General features: G+C 39.2%; 1 protein-coding gene across 11 annotated transcripts in view; it reads left to right on the top strand.

The window, feature by feature from the left end:
- LOC113033075 (ultraviolet-B receptor UVR8-like) overlaps positions 1-21254 on the top strand; it is a 307088-nt gene that overhangs the window by 102708 nt on the left and 183126 nt on the right. For 10 of the 11 annotated variants that reach the window (XM_026186380.1, XM_026186381.1, XM_026186378.1 and 7 more), the window contains exons 6-7: positions 13963-14087; positions 15254-15397. In XM_026186380.1, coding sequence (XP_026042165.1) covers positions 13963-14087; positions 15254-15397 — 269 coding nt within the window. The remainder of the gene's footprint in view (positions 1-13962; positions 14088-15253; positions 15398-21254) is intronic. The other variant, XM_026186382.1, reaches the window with a different exon arrangement.

Consider the following 21254-nt stretch of genomic DNA (forward strand, 5'->3'; position numbering starts at 1 on the left):
TGGAAAAAAAGCGGAAGCCTTAAGATGACATTTGTCTTGACAATAGCTAGGATCTGCATAATCCACTTGTTATGGGGAGTTGTGTAAATAATGGCAGTTAGTGATCTCTTTACATTGCATTCTCCCCATTAGCAAGCTGTGTTTCTATCCTTCCCTTCTTCACTGCCTCTTTTCTTGCACTACAGTTGTATGCTGACGTGGTGTCTATAGTCGTGGTGTCTGTTGTCATGGTGTTCAGAGCCCATGCCAGATGTCATAGTTAACTTTGAGGGAAAGAGAGACACTCACGCTAGAGGCTATTTTGTTGTCAGTGATTTAGATGAAACACAGAGATGTTAAAATGTTTGACTTGCCCCACAAAGCTTTTCCTCCCTTTTTTTTTTTTTTTTTTTTTTGCTTTTGCTTTTGCTTTTTTTGAGAGAGATAGTAAATTTACCTTGAGGGTACACAGCCTTTTGCTCTGTTAAATACAAGAGGCTCACAAAGCACTGTTTGAAATCAGCATGGTAGTTATCAGAAAAGAACTGAAAGTGGCTGTGATAAAAATGCATTTCCTTCTATAATGTCGCCCGGTTTAAAAAAAAAAAAAAAAAAAAAAAGCCAAAACATCAGCTACAGGAATACAAATTGATTTCTTCATGGGAAATTATATTTTCTCTTTGATTTTACCTGACATGTTTTATGCCTGTGGATTCTTTTTCTTCTTTCCATTTAAGTCTAAGCCGTCTGAGCTTTGTGAGTATGACTTCTTAATTGGCACTCTGACATAAACCAATTTTCACTTTTCTAACCTCTCAACACGCCTTTGTGTTGTTTTGCCCTCAGCGTCTTTACTGTGACGTCCATGAAGATGCTGCATAAATGACTTTTTTTTTAAAAATAGTTTCTTTTCACAGCAAGTTGTAACATTTATATTTCATCTTGATTTAAATATACTCTTATGTGGTATAGAGGGTATTAGATCAAAACAGTGTTTCTTAATCAGCAAAACATAACAAAACCAAAAAAGAAGTTTGTGAATTGAATTATAATTGCATGCATGGTTTATATGTATATATATTAGACACATGCATGTAAAATTAATTTTGTATCAGCATAATGCAGATTAACTGAATCTGCTCATTTAATTTACTCTAAGTATACTTCAAGTGGTTCACTTGAATAATTATTAGTATGCCGATTCTCTGAAGTTCCTTTAACATATTCTAAAGTAACTGGATAATATGATATTGCAGCATTACAAAAACTCTTAACATTAGTATTTCTTTGTTATTCCTATTCATAATTGATATTTTGAAAATGAAAGAAAACCAAAAAAATATTATCAAGATAGTTGTTGGAACCTGAAATGAATTAATTATGTTGATTATTTCTTGAATATGTATATTTTGTAGATACTTTACAGAGTAGTGCTGCTGTGAATGAATTAGACTGTAACACTTTACATTTAGGCAATAATTCATCAACTAACTTTTATTGGTTTAATTTATGGGAAAGCAATTTTCACTACCAGCACTGTGGTAAACATCGTTAATCAAAATACATTATTATAATGAAGCTGTTTTAAAATGTTTATTAAAGGAAATAAAAAGGGGGTTACCCTTGCTTTGTGCATCTTTCCACTGTTGTGATAATTAATAGCTAAACTGAATGTTTTCTCTTCCAGTGCAGATGTGGAGACAGTGTCAGTACAGGAAGGATAGTTGGGATATAAATTAAACAATAGGTAGGCGTAACCTTAAGTAATGCACTGTGTGTAATATTGCAGGAGTAATGCCATAGATGCACCCCACTGCCTTGCACAATGCTGGAGACGACAGTCAATTAAATGCATCGATGTAAATGGCCAAACTATTTAGCTGATGCTCATTGGGCAGTGGGTGGCCTCTGTACTTTGGTATTGTTTTGTTTGATAGTTGAAGGAGGGATTTGCTCTCTCTCTCTTTCTGTGTGTGTGTGTGTGTGTGTGTGTGTGTGTGTGTGTGAGAGAGAGAGAGAGAGAGAGAGAGAGAGAGAGCGAGAGAGAGAGCATGTAATACAATACTGCTTCAGGTTAAAATTATGATTGTGACATGTTTTGGTGAACAGAGATGAGTCATCCTTGTATCCTTGGCATCCCGGGTGGCTGCAACGGTTTTTGTGCTTCATATTTTTAAATCGTGCAAGCAAAAGGATTTGAATGTCAAAATATTAAATGCCACACAAATATGTTATGGTACGTCCTTGCCTTTGTTAATGTAACTCAAAGTATTCCAATTTGGCTTGCCAGTAATTTAGGTGACCTCGTGAAACACTTTGTACTTGGGCTTACGTCATAATGTGAAGTGTGACCCCCCCCCCACTCCACCCCCATTTTGCTTGGTGTCCTTTGGTGACAGCCTTCTCCCTCCCTCGCTTTCCCCCACAGCAGAGATGAGGAATCACCCACCACTGCCACCTCCTTGAGTGCTATTTGTTAATGAAGGCCAAAGTGTTAGATGATAAATATAGTTGAAGAGAAATGGCACATGTAAGTGATCTCATTTAGGAGCATTACATTTGAATTTATTGGGGTACTTAGAGGGGACAGAAGGGCCATGACTCTGAGGGAGAGGGGAAGGGTGAGGGGGGCAGCAGCTGACTTATAATAGGCACTGTTGTAGGACAGTGTGGCAACCAGAGAAGGGCACGAGCTTTGTGTTTGTGTGGCATGCAGGTAAGTGTATGCACTTAATTACTGGGAGCAAATCGTTAGGTTTTTGACTCGTGTGGTGATGTTTGAGGATATGAAATGTTAAGCGGTAACTGTCTAATTCATTGACATAGCACAGGATTGGATGCTGGTCTTGCTTGTGCTTGAATTACAATCCTCTAAATGAAGTGTGTGACTTCAAGAAAACACGAAACAAGGTATTAAAATATAACGCCGTGTTAAACGAATGTGAACATTATCATACTCTATGCCTTTTCAAAGTTGTATTTAATGTGCTTAATTTGTTGAAAACGTTTCAATAATCATTACCATCATAAAACAGTGTTTGGGTGTAAAACCTGTAAAGCACGCCGGTTTATTAAACAGGCGTTGATTTGTATGGGGACATGTTTGGGGGAACCATTTTCACTTGGTTCAGGTCTCCTTTTCTGTGTATAATCCCTGCATTGGAAAAAAGAGCTTTGCAGGAGTAAGTTGCCTGCTCGCATGGTTCATGGTTAATTTATGTTTGGTTTTCTTACAACAACTACACCCATATTGTGCTGTCAGCTATTCAGAAGAGTCCTACAGTATCTATAAACATTGGCAGAGTGAGACACACGGAATAAAAGACCTGCAATACCTCCAACTGGTTGACACAATTTGGATTGCAGAAGACGAACAATATTTTCAATCCATTTCTTGGCCCCGATGCATTTAGTAAATACAGTGCCTAGTTGGTAAGAGGGATGTTGACAGAAAATCAAAAGCAATGTAGCAGCAGCGTCCTATAATGGAGACTTAGCTCTACTTTACACTCCTCTTACAAAGATCTACGATTTGAAAACAATCAATCCCTTCATGAGTGCTTGTTATTTTCTCCTATAATAAGAGTAACGGCTTTTCATCATTCCTACACAGCACTGATTGTGTTTACACTTGAAATATAAGCATTCACGGCATGAGTGCGAATAGAAAAGGAGAATGTGGCACGGATTTTATTTGTGTGAATCCCATTCTGTCTTTTTTCCCCTTCTTTCACCTCCCTGTTGAATTTGTTTTTGCTGTCGTCACATGTAATTGAAGATTGAAGATATCCTCGTTGCATATCGACGGCTCGCTATGAAGGTGCCACCGTATGCCCCAGAGCGGCAGGGTGCCGGATTCCTCGTCCCTCTCTTTGATTTGAGGCAAAATAGTATGAGATTTACCGGATAGTATTTCTTTAACAGTTTCATAAAATACCCAGTACTTTTGTGGTTTTGTTCCATCTTCCCTGTCTGTAGTTACTCTTTTAATGATTTATGTTGGGGAGTTCCTCTTGCCAGTTCCATCTATAACCTGAAGTTGCGCAAAAAAAGTATAAAAAATATGCATGAATACAAAAGATAAATGACATTATAATAACAGTTGTAATAATACTAACACAAAAAAATGACCTACCTTTCCGTGAGATAACTCACTCAGTTCATGTAGTATATTTGGGCTGCTTTGGAACTAGTTCAAAGTTTATATTGAATCTACTGTTGATAAATGTTTCCATGAATTCAAATTCAACCATAAATTTAACCATATTTTAGTCGATGTGGCGCATAATATTTAGTATCTTGAGTATATTGCAGCTGATGAAACTTATGAAGAAAACCTGTAGTGGTGAAAGGTGACAAATTGTGAATTCATTTGTATATAAATTCCAGAAATAAATTAAAGCTCCTCTTTTCATCCATGTCTTGGGTCCTGTGCATATTTTAACTTTTTAATATTTTTTTTAACTTCTGTAACGGAGGAATTTGCAGACTTTGTGATGAATGAAGTCTATTTTATCTTATCAAACAAGAAATTTAACTTGTGGTTTAACTTTTTCTTGAAAAAAAGCTGCTGGAATTTATGCCATAGGCTTTTTGATTATTTCAATTCAATTTAAGGCTAATTTTACTTTTTTGCAAGTTTCTTAATGCAGCTGTCAAAACGTTTCTTTCCCCCCCACAGTGTGTCCTCTGTTCTCTCATGTCAAGGCAAGGCAAGGCAAGTTTATTTGTATAGCACAATTCAACAACAAGGTGATTCAAAGTGCTTTACAGAGACATTAGAAACAAAAACAAATAAAAAGCATGATTTACAATTGATTAAAACAAGCAAACAAACAAACTAACTAATTAACAAACAAACAAACAAAACAGTATATAAAATCAAAACAGATAAAATCAGAACAGTAGATAAAATCAGTAGTTAAAATGTTAGTTTTGAAATTTAAGCTTAAAAGTGTGGATTTGGTGCTTTATTCAAATGCAGCTGAGAACAGGTGAGTCTTCAACCTGGATTTAAATAAACTGAGTGTTTCAGATGATCTGAGGCTTTCTGGGAGTTTGTTCCAGATATGAGGAGCATAAAAGCTGAATGCAGCTTCTCCGTGTCTGGTTCTGACTCTGGGAACTGATAAAAGACCGGATCCAGATGACCTGAGGGATCTGGAAGGTTCATACTGGGTCAGGAGGTCACTGATGTATTTTGGTCCTAAACCATTCAGAGCTTAATAGACCAGCATCAGAACTTTAAAGTCTATCCTCTGACGGACAGGCAGCCAGTGTAAAGACCTCAGAGCTGGACTGATGTGGTCCACTTTTTTGGTCTTAGTGAGGACTCGAGCAGCAGAGTTCTGAATGAGCTGTAGTTGTCTGACTGATTTTTTTAGGTAGACCTGTAAAGATGCTGTTACAGTAGTCAAGCCTACTAAAGATGAATGCATGGACTAGTTTTTCCAGGTCCTGTTGAGACATCAGATCTTTTATCCTTGATATATTCTTGAGGTGATAGTAAGCTGATTTTGTTATTGTCTTAATGTGTTTTTCTAAGTTTAGGTCTGCATCCATCACTACACCCAAATTTCTCGCCTGGTTTGTGGTTTTTAGGTGTATAGATTGAAGTTCTCTGGTGACCTGTAATCGTTTTTCTTTGGCGCCAAAGACTATTACCTCAGTTTTGTTTTTGTTTAGCTGGAGAAAATTGTGGCACAACCAGTCATTAATTTCCTCAATGCATTTACCAAGAGCCTGTACAGGGCCTTGGTCTCCTGGTGACATTGTGATATATATATTTGTGTGTCATCTGCATAGCTGTGGTAGTTTATTTTGTTGTTCTTTATAATCTGTGCCAGTGGGAGCATGTAAATGTTAAACAGAGGGGTCCCAAGATGGAACCTGTCAGTTGGCTCCCTCTCCCTGAGTATGGTTTTGGTGGAGTTTTCTTCCTGTTAAAACCATGTTTTTCCTTCCCGTTGTCGCCAAGTACTTGCTCATACTGAATATTCTGATCATTGGGGTTTGCTGTCTCTCTCTATTTATTGTGGGGTCTTTGCCTTACAACATAAAGTGCATTTAAGTGACTGTTGTTTTGATTTGGTGTAATTTAAATTAAATTAAATTAAATTGAATTGAAGTAAAATGCCTAGTCTTCCATCAGGACTTTAAGTCTCCTAAACAAAGGCTATAGTCTTCTTAAATAATGTACTGTGTATTTAATGCTGGAGAACAAAATGTTGTAATGCCTATAAACCATATGTTAGCAACAGACCGTGTTTCAACCAACTAATGTCATTTACAAAAATGAATGAGTTTGAAACCAGGGAAGCAGTTCAAAATTCTAACTCATTTGAAGTTTTTAGCTTTTATTCATTTAGGAATTTATAGTTTATTTTGAATTTAGGCTTTTTGTATTCCAGTGCATTAAAGTGAATTGCAGAAAATTGCAGATTAATTCACTTATGTTTTAATTAGGACTTAAAGACATTATTGGAGAAAGGACAGGAAATTATTAAAATAGCTACAAAAGAACATCTGTATACACCTGCCTCAGTCAAATACGAATGAATGCAGATTTGCGCTTTTAATATTTGGATTTTTATCCAGCTGGTCAACCACATCTATAAACCCTGTTTCCCTCTTTTCATAGTTTTTTTTTTTTTTACCTCATACCTTAAAGTTGTTCAAACAGTTAGTAACCTGAATAAAAATTGGGTTGGCTGTGTAAAAAATGGAATTAGATTTTCAGCAAAAGATTTATTTTTGAGGTAACTGACCCAATTGGACACCTTCTGTGTCTGTGTCTGGGTTTTGTCTCACTGCACTACTCCTGCCAGTGGCTCTATCGCCAGGACAAAAATCCTGGCAGAGAGTGGATGACCTTATCAATATAATATTTGTGACAATTTTGTTTTCTTGTGATTTGAGATATAGGATTTTTGGCCTATTAATGAAAGACTCAAGAGAATGAACAGAAGGTAATTCAAGTGACTTTTAATATGGCATAGTCCCAGATGGGCTGGTCTGACCATTTCTAAAGCTTCTGATTTACGGTGGTTTTCCTACACAACCATGTCTAAGCTTTACAGAGAGTGGTCTGAAAAAGAGAAAATATCCAGTGAGAAAATATCAACCGTGTCAGTGCCAGAGGTTAGAGGAGAATGTCCAAGCTGATAGGAAGGCAAGAGTAACTCAAAATACATCTCTGAACGCATAACACGTCGAGGCTTGAAGCAAATGGGCTACAGCAGCAGAAGACTTCACCAGGTCCCACCTCTGTCAGCTGAGAGCAGAAAACTGAGGCTACAGTTTGCACAGGCTCACCAAAAATGGACAATAGAAGATTGGAAAATGTTGCCTGGTCTGATGAGTCTCGATTTTTGCTGTAAAATTTGGGTGGTAGGGTAAGAATTTGCACTGTACTTAAATGGCCTCCACAGTCTCCAGATCTCAATCCAATACAGCATCTTTAGGATGTGGTGGAGTAGCAGCATGCTGTTATGTCAATGTGGACCAAAATCTCTGAGGAAGGTGTTCAGCAACTTGTTGAATATGTGCCATTAAGAATTACTTGCAGGTTGTGCCTAATAAATTGTCTGGTCGATGAGTATTAATCAATTAACCTATTAATAAATTAACCTATTCAATCTATTAGTTAAGGTTTTGAAAATAATGTCAAAGTCCAAGTTAGTGTGATAACTGGCACATAAGTAGATGTTTTCGACTTGTTGCAGATTAATTGAACAGAGGGAATGCTTCTTGTAGAGGCGAAATACTGTTTTTAAGTACACACTGTTTGTCTCTTTCTACAAGACCCTGCCTACTGCACCGTCTCTATTAGGCCCCGTTATGCCTCTTCACACAAATGACCGTTTAACCGTCTTTTCCGGACCCTAACGCATCCTGTGTTATTACCGCCATTGTCTTTCTTTCTGCTGCATACATGTGTGAGGCTGGGCCTTTTGATATGCGAAGAGCTTTGCCTAGGCTTTCCTACAGGCACACTGGTCTGTGTTTACTCCTCAGTCAGAATGCCTCCTTTCCACAAGTTTGACATGCCTTTTTGTTGCTATGGTAAGCCCTTCCTTAAAATGTATATTTTTGCTTTCTGGCCTGGATGTTTTTTTTTATCTCAGTGGTTTAGAGCCTGTTGCCCCCAGGGCCAGATTTAAATGTGTGTGGGTCTTCAAGGATTTTTCTGCAGAAAAGCCGTTTGGATTGCAGCCTTACCACCATACAAGTGCGACCGAATTGTGTCATTTCAGGTTTTTGAGCCATCGTTGGAACCAAAGGAAAGTCCAAAAGAGAAGCAAAAAACACAAGACAAAAGCAGATGAAAATGGACCAGATTGGATTATGTCAGACTTGGCATGCGCCTCGTTATGAGGGAAGTCTTCGTTCTGTCTTATCACACACTGCCTTACAGCTAAATGAATTTTTTTTTTCTTAAAAGGCAAAGCACTGCTTGGCTCATTGGAAAACAACAGGCAGATCGTAACTGTAAATACTGGTTTAAAGTGGTGTGGGCTCCACATTATTTTCAGTCACAAAACAGGAAGTGAGAGGAGGGAAAAAAATATGCATACATTGGGTGATTGCACTAACTTTAGGGAAAAAGTGGTTCATGTCTAGAAAGCTTTTAAGCTTTAGGCTTTTGTAGAGATGGGGAAATCTTTTCATGTGATTAGAAATGTACCCGAAAGCGTTTGGATTGCAACCTGAACATCAACTTTTCGGGTTCTTCAGTGGAAACATCCTCTACAGTATCTTGGGGTGTGTTCAGCTCTCAGGGTAGGTACATTTTTTTAAAATGGTAAAAATCAGAATTGATTGCTTTTCTTGTGGGTTGGACATTCAAGGAAACCCACCGCTTTACTCATCAGGTGTGAAACTAAAGAATCTTAATCTTAGAAATGTACAAAAGAAATAGAAGTGGGTTGTCTGTTTAGGCGATGGGACATTTTGTATCATATTTCTTAACAATTTTATATCCTTCCGCTGCTTGTGTGTCATTTCTGCTTCACTTGTAATTAGTACACCTCAACCCTCATATCTTCAAGAGCCAGGGGATGCTTGTTTGTAACATTCAACAGGTAATCAAGACTGATTAGGCACTGCACATCGCCTAATTTCATTAGATCTCAGAAGCACACTATATCTTGCATAACTGCAAACACGTGGTCTCGTGGAAAAAAACCCACAAGTAGCAACAGAGGCTTATAATTATGATCATTAAGCTCTAGATACAGAATTTAAATGTTATTCACTAAAATGGAACGTTAATAATGCAGATTTACTCAGCCACATGTTTCTAATTGTGTTTAAAACTCATTTTGTTTCTCTTACGTATGATCAATTTTTAGGTCATACACTAATTAATTAAATATACCACTGTTTTATGCTAAAACAAAATAAACATGTAGCTTGTGTGCATTGTGCGGCATTCTCTTGAGTGAATGTGTTCTGTTCACTGTGTCACATGTGGACTCCTTCTGTATTACTGTGAAGCCCTTTAAGTGTGCTGTGACATGTCCTGAAGTCCTTGTTTAGCACCTCTCTTTGTGTGTTCGGGGTGTGAACTGATACCTAGTGTCAGCTAGCGTCAGGGACAGAATGGCAAGAGAGAGATAGTTGAGGTTCTACATAAACGGATAGGCCTTGAGGATAAGCCTTGTGGAAGCAGGAGGCACAAAGTGAGAAAGAAATGGAAATGGAGGAGAAAAAAAGTGGAGAAAGAAATGGAGGCGACTGACAGAGAGAAATGGGGCTTTAATAGAGGGATGTCAGTTTTCTCCAATTTAATGCAGGACGAAGCTGTTTTCTTGGAATTAGATGGTTGAATCAATGAAGCTTTCCAGTCATTATTTAGTGCACAGTGACATCAACTGTTGTTGCATTCATCACCCGGCAGAATAAAAGCAAAAATTGTTTTTTTGCAAGGCTTAACCTTATCACCACTTGTCAGTTAATTATGCATCGAAAGCAAGGGGCATGGGTTCAACAGTGAAACACTTTGATTGAGCCCTTTGAACTCAACCGGGAAAGAAATCAGTTCTCTTAATCCTTGCTCCTATGTAATCATGGTAGCCGGAGGATACGGACCTCTGTGTCCATCATCTCCAGGCCAGCCAGCGGCTGCAATATTGCTAATGCAATCACCTCTGTGATCTGAACTTTGGAACTTTGAAAGAAAATAAATAGATAAACATGTCAAACATGAGGTAAAGAAGAAAAACGAAGGTGTAAATGAGTCATTTGCAAAAGGTTCTTACAGTGCGGACCTATAGAACTTTTCCAGCTGGTCTCAATAGCCTCGGGTGATATGAGCGACGTGATGTATGATCTTTACTTGTATGATCTTTTTGATCACAGGAGTAATGCTCCTCCTATCAGCACAGGTCACGCTCTTCAAGTTGTTCACACTTTTCATCAGAGACTAGCACTGAAAGATCTGGCTGTAAAGTCAGATGATACATGCATACATGTCAGTATCTGGCGTAAGTATATTTCAGGAAGTGTGGGTAGATGGTGGGAATCTCAAAGCTTTAAAGGCATCTAAGTCAGTGTTTGGAACATAGCTAGATATGCAGAGATCCATTTTTTATTTTTTTAATTCCCAAACTCATAAACACTCCAGATCAAGGGCCAAACGCACCTGTGTTTCTGTCCTAGATAAATCTATTGCCGCAATTTATCAACTTTGATTGGTTAGCACTTGGACTATCAAAGTGGAAGCTTTCATAATTTAGAAGCAGCTCTAAATGTAGTTGGCCAGGCTATATCCAAATGTTTAAAAGTCAAGTGAAGGAAGGAGACGGTTAGACCTGAAGTTATGTCCTCCAAGGGAACTTTACAAAGATCCTCTTGCAGATTTATAGCCACTTACCAAGGAGCCAGAGTCAATATTCATAAACATGGCTTCAAACAAAGCCCCCCATCCACTATCCCTGCTTGTAAATAAATACAGATACGTCTTTTTTACAGACAGAGGCAATCTAAAATATTACCCCCAGCATAATTTTACCACACACATTAATATTTTACAGCACATTGTATTTTACCGCATTGAATCTTAAACTTTCATGACTGGCCCCAAGGATTTTATTCTATAGGAGCCTGCATCATTATTAGCCAAGATCTATTGCTGGTACAGCAAATACCTTGCCTTTGTGTTCGTCGCTATTTTATAGATCATATTTCCGTAATATGTCTTTTGACTTGAGTGACTTTGTTATTGACTTCTAAATGATCACATTGTATTTGCTCAAGACTAAAAATTCTTTGCTCTAACTTGGTCTCGCTTATGAAGTTAAAAAAATGTCTGTAACTAAACCTGAAGTGCACAACAGCACACGCCCTGACGCTCCTTTGCCATTTGTTTTTACTTTTTTATTATCGTTTAGTAAAATTGCCATCCATGTACCGATTTCTAATTAGCTTATGTAATGGTGAGACCCTATTAAGTCAAGTTTGAAGTGTTTAGTTTTTCCACTAAACATGTAAAAACCCAACCTGCACAGTATCTGCCTCATTACGATGGGAATAAACGCTAACATCTGCATGTGTGCGTTTGCCTCTGTGCTGGTGTTTATGTCTGTGTGGTGATTTAAGTGGTTTTAGTGTCAGAACAAGTCTAATGAGCTGGTGCAATAATTATCAGCCATTTTGCTCTCACTTAAGCTAATTGAGGCTTTATATTAGAGATAATACTGCTGCCTATGTGCACCGCTTTACAGTTACCGAAATGTTTGGCCAGAAATAGTGCTACCAGTAATTTAGGTTTAATTTGTGCATGTCAATGTTTTAATATCTCCCTATTAAACATATTTATGAGCTTTGACAGTCGTCCCCAGATGGAGGTCATTGATCAACTCCTTTTTCTGTGTATTCTTCATATGATGATAAATAACTATTGTATACAATAGTGTCAAAGTCAAAGAGGACAAAAAGTTGTCTCTTTTCACTCAGTTGGCTTTAGAAGTGTATGTTAATGTTTGATCTTGGATTTTCTTCTTCAAATATATATATATATATATATATATATATATATATATATATATATATATATATATATATATATATATACACGTGTGTGTGTGTATGTATGTATATATATATATATATGTATGTATATATATATATGTGTGTGTGTGTGTATATACATATATATGTATATATAATTTTTTTTATGTTGTTTTCACTAATTTCTGTAAAACAAAGAAATTAATTTACTGTATAAAATACAGAGGGTCACCATATACTGTAAAAGTGATATTAAATAAGTGGCTTTCCTTTCAAATTCTCTCTGCACTTTATCCCAAGTTGTCTATCGTGTTTCTTCCACTTTTCCTCCTTTTACACTTTTCCTTCATGTATTCGAGGCGCTTTGTGAAATTCCTGTCTAATCCAGGTGTGTATGAGCTGATCCCCAGGCCCCTTTGCTCCTTTCAGGAATCTCGCAGGCTATCGGGCTCTCCTGGGCCTCTGTTTCACACACCAAATTGATGCCTCCGACTGGAGATGACACTTTCAGCAGGATTTGCCATTCTAAACCACCTCAAGCCCATGTGATCTCACCCATTCACTCTCAGAGGGATTGCCTTGAAATGCACCTTAGCTTCAAAAAACCAGTGAGCACAGAATGCTTGAATGAAAAGCTGATACATATTCTATCGTGCAGAAAAAGAGAAAAGATATTCAAAAATGCTAGAGAAGTAGAATCATATTTTTTAGTCCCTCTGAACAAAGACCAACAATCCCACGAATAAGTAGTTATTACCTAGTGGAATGCACTGAAAGAGTGAAACTAAAAGAAATCAATAACCACATGAATTTTCATGTGTACGTGCTTGTCCGCCATTTGCTTCATCTGCTAAATATCTGTCTCAGCTGGTCTGTCTATCAATACAGACACAGATGGTATGATTAATACGTGCCATTCAGAGCTTACCATCTTTTTCTAACACTCCATTTAAAGGAGGAGCACAGTGACCATGTTGCTTTGCTTGAGGACTAGTTATGATATAATTTGACACTGAAGGAGACGGAAAAGGGAAAAGGTGTGACCAAGAATTCCTCCCTTGACTTATTTTCATCCCCAAGTCTTTTTGGGGCTACACGTTTCTCCAAGGGGGCTTTACACGCTGGCATAATGGATAAGGGCAAGGGTGTGAAAGGAGCACCTTAAGGCTCCTCATTCAACTCTCCCAATCTCTCCTGCACACACTCTTGAGCTGTGAAGGCCGTCTTTCTTTACCCTGCTAGCATGGGAGCCCTGTAATAGGCTCTAATTGATAGGGAGGTGTTGGGGTCTTTCTGTATGGGTTGAAGGGATGAGGGAAAGAGAGAGAAAAGGGGGGAGAGACAGAGGATTACATGTGGGCATGTGGGTGGAGCGGGGGAAAAGAGGCAAGAGGCTGTGGAGCGGTCTAGGCCCCGTCCGTAATGAGTCATTAATTTCCTAGCAGTTTTGTGGCGGTTGGCTCATTACTGGTCTGCAAAGGAGCAGGAACAAAGCTCCGGGTAGGTAGGAGGTGAGCTTAAATAGTTGGGGCTCAACACTTTCCAACAAAAGGAGGAAGAGAACGTTGAATGGCACTTGGAACAGATGCAGTAAAAAGTGGCAGATGCAAATTGCGGGAGAGCAAGTCTCCCTTCAAGCACTTTTCTCTTTTTTATTTTGTCAGACTGCAGCCTGAGAGTCTAATTAGTTAGTGAGGTGTTTCACTTCTGATAGGGCTGTGTCTTGTTATTGTCACAAAGAGGATCCATAGAAATGGGAGGCAACACATATGTTGCACAGTCCCCAGTGGAACCTGCTTGCTGCTATGCTTTCATTAATTTTTTTTTTTTACCCTATAGAAATCGAAAGATGTACGATATTTCCATGCTTTGAAATTGTGTTCTACGGAGTTTAAAATGTGATAAAAGAGATGATGCCTGCAGGTAATTAATTATATTCCTAATTACGTGTTTATGCTTTTCACCCTACAGCCAAAATGATTATGGACAAATTGGCAGCGGTTCTAATGAAAATGCAGTTGTTCCCCGCTTTGTGGAGCGTGTGGACCATGTGTCGAAGGTCACCTGTGGGGCAAACCATAATCTTGCACTGACAGGTACTGTAATGCACTGTGTATGTCTGCTTGGGTTACATGACATTTAATCACAGTAATGTTTTAAATGAATAAATAAGGATTGAAAATATTTAAGTTTTGAAAAAATGGACTGAATTTTTCATGTGTGAACTGGACCCTAGTTTGTCCATCAAAATGCATAGAAGGATCCTATTGGCGACTACTTAGAATTTAGATTTGTGTGATATTTTTCAATTTTATTTGTCTTTTTCCCTCCCTTTGGGCAAGGGGAAGTAAAATGCTCAAGCAGAAAACACCTTTAAGAAGGGGTGGCTAACATTGTTGTCATCAGCTGTCATTGCAGTTCAGAGTTGGCTTCTTTTAGTCAAAGTACTCGAGCCCTCCATCAGCACATCACCTGAGAGCGTTACACAGAAGGAGGGGGCTGGGGTGGTGGTGGGAGCGAGGGAGAGAGTTAGTGAGAATATGGCCCTGGCTCCTGATCCATAGCAGTCATTGCCTGTTACATACATTTCAGAATTCATTCAGGCTATGAAGATAATCGGGGTAGTCGACAGTTTCCCCTGCAGCCCAATGGATTTATGATAGCACTGTCAAGAAAATGAGGCAAAATGACACAGTAGCTGACTTTAGCTGCAAATAATGTGATAGGCCGTACAGTGGTGCAGCAGCAGCTGCTGTCATTGCAGGTAATAGCCTATAAAGAAGCCTGATAGCAATACCTGTCATTTCTTAATGGCTGACTTCACTGAAGAGCTTTTGTGGCCTTTAACATGAAGATAATAGAAGATACAACAAATTTTACAGCTTTTGCGTTGCATCCATAATTTATCTCTAGAGACCCCCACACAGCAGCCGCACAACAAGGACAACATGCTCCGAGATGCGTGCTGCAGAGAGATGCAAAATGAGCTGCAGGGGGTTGGAGGCCCCTCCGGTGGGGTGCTTTGCTTTTAATGGAGGAACCGTACAGGGTTCAGTACATGTTCTATCACTTGGTATCTCATATCTGTTGTATAAGATAAAAGGACCTGAGTATTCAAAAGTTTGGACTTTTGGGGGGGAACTTACAAATCATCGCTGAAACTGTATTCATTTCATTAATAATTTACCACAAATATTTATTGGCTTAAATTGGAAGTGTAATTGTTTACTACTTAAACTCAATTTATTAACTGATGATGCAGGTGATGGGAAATTGTTTCAGTGGGGATGTGGACGGTCATGTGGAAGCACAAAGGGAAACATCCTGTCCCCAGAGGAAGTGACGCTACCAGATTCGCCAGTGAAAGACATTGCTGGTGGATGTTGGCACAGCCTTCTTCTAACAGGTTTGTCTCTGCTTATGTTTGAAGGCTATTACAAACATACCATCACCTGCCAGCTGTTGATGCATATTTCAGTTCAAAGCACATGTGGACATATAAGTTAACAGTGTGGATGACCTCTATGACATTATAAGGGATACGCTGAAATTCTACATGCAGTTCTGATACAAATTTAAATAACGATCTGACCTCAAGCAATGCTTATACGAGTCTTTTGTTGCACATTTTCATTATTTATTTCCCATTTTGTGCCACTGAGACCTAGAACTCTTCATTATAAATACGCAACTGCCTTTCAGCCTTTCATCACAACTTCATAAGTTCAAATGTGTACAACTTTTTGATACTCGATCCCATGTGTAATACTGCTAACGTAGTGGGAAACAACAGACAAACAGCCTCTGGTGAGCATGAACTCATTTTCAGATAAGCTGATAGCGATCATCATGGAGAATACTGGCCAATACCGATGTTTGGCTAATAAATCAGTGCCTTAGTGTCTTAGCCCGCACACAGACATTTGAGTGTGTGCTTTTAGCCGTGGTGTCCATTTATCCACATTGTTCATTAAGAGCTCTCCCAGGGCTTGAGCGGCTACATAAACACAGAGGTTGAGGCCACAGCTGCTCTTTCACCTCACCGCGGAGAACTTCAAAGTCACTTCTCCCCACACGGCAGATGAATGCGCCGTGTCTGCCAGGCTGATATATTGGCCCCAGTTGCTGTCTTCTTACTGTAGTATGACTGCAACTGAGGCCCCATCATGGAGCCTGAGTTGGGCCATTTGTTAGTTTTAGCTGTATCTCCAAGACCTGGCTTCAATTCTGAAGGGAGAACATTAATCCTTTTAATACAACACTTTGTAGTGCCGTTTTCCTGTGTTGGTAATGCCGTCTATTATTAACCCCATTAAAAGTGTAATACAATTTAAGTAGAGTGCTAAAAGTGGATCATTTGTTGCTCCGTTCTGTTTGAATTAATTCTCAATTTATGATCTAAATGATTAAACTATAGGAGTCACGGCACCAAATGAGATTCTTAAACCGCCAGGCATACATTTACACATATTAATACAAACATTTATGAGCTCACATTCACACTGATTGACCAAGTAAAAAAGACACACACTCACATGGCTGTGTGTTGCAGTCCCTCTTCCAAATCCTGTAATGTCCCCAGCTTGATCCCTAGTTCCATTCTGTCAGGAGGAAAAAGAAATATCCATCTCCAATCAGGCCTTAATGAATAGCCTGATGAGTGTCGGGCAGAACTGAATTACCAGATAGATTTGAAGAGCATGAGTGTGTACAATGTGTGTGTGTGCGCGAGTGTGTGTTCGTGTATCTGTGTTCAGTGGTTGGGAGGGGGTAGTTAGAGGGCCAGTAGAACAGGACACATGTAGGAATTAATTCTCTCCAAGTTAAAAAAAGAAAGAAAGAAAAAGAAATTGGCTAACTCTGTCATTTGAGCCTGATGGAATCGCCTTATCTATTGGTATGAGTTTTCATTTATTAGGGTCAAACAGCAGAGGGATACACAACGAATAGGAAAGAAGGCTTTGGGAGAGAGAAAAGTCGAAGTAATGAGGGGTCAGATTTGAAAATTGGAAAGAAAGTGAGAGAAAGAAGAGGAGTAAGTCAAAAAGTAGAGAGATGGGGAAGATGGAACAAAAGGAGTGCAAGGGAGTCAGTGGTATGAGAAACAGCTTGCCAGGGCCGGAGCATATTGAGGGCAGCAGGTGGAAGAGTGGCACAGTTAATTAAAATGCCTGTCTTAATGTCTCAGCCCGTCACTCCAGGGAGAGAGAGAGCGAGAGAGAGAGAGAGTTGCCAGGCTTGAGCTGGGCTGTACCCAACCAGCCATCTAGACAGCAAACCAACCATCCAGCCAGCCCACCAGGCCACATGTCAGACAAGCCCTGACACTATGCCCTTCACCCCCTCTTCATCTTGTGCCATACACACTCACAAATGTCCACAAGCATACAACTTGTCCAAACCCCACCAACTATTTCCTCCTCCTTTTCTTTTTAAACCCATACGCTGAAACCTATCGAAGCCCCCCTAATCTGACAAAGAAGAGAACAAAGCCCCTTCTTTAAAAAAAGAACAAACGCACTTCTGATGTTACTGTTTTACTCAGCAGCATCTGTAACCTGCCTCTAGACTAGCAGCCGTGCAGCCTTGCAGCATAATCTGTCTGCTTTTAATAATTCATAGAAAGCACAGGCTGTGCACTATGTACTGAATGCTGAGGGTAATGGGGATGTTGTGATATTTCTATCATGGCCTGTCTGAATCAGCGAGCGAATCAAAACCAACAAAGATCTGATAAGCGGTCTGTTCTGTCTTGTAACAGCATTGGCTGTCATCACTGCTTCATAAGTGGACTATAGCGAATCCTTTCTGCTGTGTCAGCTATAATGCTTCTAATTGTGATGTATAATGGATGTTCAACCAAGTTTCATGTGACAGCAAATCGCAGATTCATGCTTTTACACAAAAGGCAAAGATAAACCTGATATGTTGGCATCACTGGTGTATCAATATCACAAAAAAAAAAATGCACAGGATGATACAGACCAAAGTGAGTTAATGCTTGTGTCACTTCATCTGTGACTGTGTTGAAGAGCCATGCACTATTGTCTTCACTGCAGATATACCTACAACCTGATCATTTTCCTTTCCTATTAATCATATTCACCATATATACGTATATCAAGGATATTAGATGATATATTTCAATATCTGGATTTCTTTGTATCTGTGCCACTCTTTATTGGTCACACTCTTAAATATAATTCTGGACAAGCCTTACTTCTTATTGTACTAAAGCTGTGCTCAGCTGAAAAAGGGAAAACAAAGAGTGTGAGCATCTTTCCGAGTGTGAGGTGCGTCTAGATTTGTACGTTGTGTCGTTTGACTAATGTTTTATCAGGTTTTGCTGTATCACTGTGGATTGCTTTGTCAATAACCAGGCCGTTGCCTCAGTGAGCAAAAATCTGAGATTGTCAGGCTGAGTGACAGGCTGGAGATGGCAGATAATTCAAAGAAATTGGAAGTGTGAAATCTTTAAGGGCCACTTCTTAACACAGCAAATGCCAGGGTATCTTTCCATCAGCTGCTGCTCTCACAAGCTACCGCATTGTTAATGGTGGCCTGTCTGTCCATCAAGTCAGCTTCAGGAGGGATTTAGACCTGTTTGGCACCTTATCTCTCCGACTGCCTCCTACTAACCTGACCGATACACAGGTCTTGAGTAACCTGTATGTTCTGTGTAGCCAGTGGTGGTTGTAAACCTATCTCCAGAGTAATATTTTTTTTTTCCATTTGATTTGCTTATTTGTAGATATTAGTTTATCTGTGACACAGAGTATTGATATATTTATTGTTACACAATCAGGGGTCTAATGTAATGGTGCCTGTAGCACTTGTTAATTTAGCTGTCAGCGCTACTGATTGACCTTAAATTGTTGCAGGAGAGCTCATTGTCCTTGTGAGTGAGCTTCTGTGTCTGCTGTCTGTCTGTCTGGATGGATGTAATAAAAGCAGTGTCTGCTTTCAGTTTCAGGCAAAAACATTGCTCTGAAGAAGAAACTCAACATGTCAATCAGCGACAGGGGATAAGTGCTTCCATGAGTCACGACTATAAAAACGTCTTTATTTTGTAAGGCCTCATTAGATATTAAGCAGTTCAGAAGAAAATATTTTTAGGCAAATTTGTGTGATAGTTAAATATTTGCTCGAAAGCTTTAGGAAATCGTATAAATGTAGTTCATTCAGGTCCACTCTATCTTACCAAATAAGGATTTTCCCTAAAGTGTGAAGAGGAGATAATGGAATCAATGTCTTCTATGAATATACATTTCATTAATATTAGAGATCTGGGGCATTTGAATACCCAAAATTAACCTAAAAGTAATCTGAAATATAAGTTAATTATTAGTTTGATAATGAGGTTTATGATTAAGAAGTTAATAAAAGAAACAAAAAAGTCCTTTTTGTGCTAAAAAATAAAAATAAAACCACTGCTTCACGTCAGAGCGCTGAGATGGTTTTTGTATGTGTGCTGGCAGTGCTCCAGTGTAAGTATTACTATTATGAACAGTAGCGCACTGACCTAGCTTGCGCTCACTTTGTCCTTCTTTCCCTCACTCACTACTTATGCTTACACAGAATCACACGGTCACTCATTTAAGACTCAGGTGGGAGAGTACATATGGAAACAAGGGGAGGAAAGTAATCAAAGTAAAAAAAAGACTGCTCCAATTTGGAATCCACAAATGCTTCGAGTCGGTCCTCCGTTTGTTTGTACAGAGAAATAATGTGAGAAAATAGACAGAGAAGCGAGGAGGATGACAGAAAAGGATCCTGAGAGAGGAAGAGAAATAAACAAAAAGGACAAGAAAGAAATATGTCCCCTATTTTCCCCTTGTAATGGTTTCAATTCCCTGCCAGAGCTCCCTGTCACAGGGAGGTAGTTCCCAGGCTGACACATCTCAAGCTGTTTAAACATCCATTAGGATGTTTTGGTTCATACACTCTACAAATACAGCTAGATGAGAGAGAAACTGGTAGATGATGATAGGGAAATTGAAGAAGAAAGAAAAGAGACAGAGAAAAAGAGAGAGGGGGAAGAGGGGAGTAAGTTGATGGGAACAGCAGATAGAGGAGAAGAGGAAATTTATCAAAAAACTCATGTGATATTTAATGATCCTTGTATGTGGAGAGAGAAGACCACACCAGCTCGTTCTCCTCCGCCAAATACCGATCCCCTAACTTAATTTCCTGCTCAATTGCTGTTCTATAGTGCATAGTACAGTGATACAGGCTGGTAATATAGAAAACAGATTGCCTGTGCGGCGGAGTGGATAAGGCTGAGGCTTGTGCTGCTGGAGACCTGCAGTCTCCAGGGGGGTCTTGTCGGTGGGCTTCACAAAACCAACAAAGCCCATCTTTCCCTGCGACTGGCAGCAGCTGGCAGGTAGATCTTCAAGCAGTGGAGGTGGGGAAGTGGATCTATGGGTGTGGTGTGTGAGTTTGAGTTTCTGCAGTGTGTGTTTGTGGTACAGAGACTCTTGCTAGTCTTTGTAGTGAAGAGTTCCACTGTCTCCCATCTTGTGTTTGCTCATGTGCTGTGACTCCAATCCACTCAAAAATGTAGGCCTGCATGGACATCAATCATCCATCTGTGCACAGAACAGTGAGCAACTGCATCTACAATGTTTTCACACACACACACACACACACACGTGCGCGCGCACGTGCACTTACAGTCAACCTCACCTTCCATGAGGACATGTACACCTGGCTGTTTCTATGTGGGATGATTCAACGACTATCAGAATTCCCTGCTCATTGTTGCTGTATATTATTCCATACAGACTCACCAAACTCTTCTTCTTTACCTTCTTATTGTTATTGTTATTATTATTATTACTATTGCTGCTCAACACTAAGAAGAGACACTACACCATCTACTCTGTGGGCGATCAGAATTAATCAAAACAGAATACATACAAGGCACAACAAAGCTGCAGCATACCTCTGTTGGGCAGTATGCAAATATTTGCAACATCCAAGACACATAGTAATGTTATGAACGCATCAGCGATAAGTGAACGCGATGAGGCTAGTGTGATTTAGTAGAGAAGGACAACGGGGGACTTATGTGCTCACTGCTGTCCCAACTGAAAGAAATGTCTCTCTGAAAGTTATCGGAAAAACTTACTAAATATAAAGACAAAGAAATATAATTGAGAAAATGTGGGACATGAACTACAACAGTATTAGTGATGATAGTTGCTCTTTTTTTCTTTCAGTCAAGAAAAAGATGGAGCACTGTGCCAATAAAATTTCCC

Source organism: Astatotilapia calliptera, chromosome 12 (genome assembly GCF_900246225.1).
Source record: "Astatotilapia calliptera chromosome 12, fAstCal1.2, whole genome shotgun sequence".
In the NCBI taxonomy this organism is placed as follows: Eukaryota; Metazoa; Chordata; class Actinopteri; order Cichliformes; family Cichlidae; genus Astatotilapia; species Astatotilapia calliptera.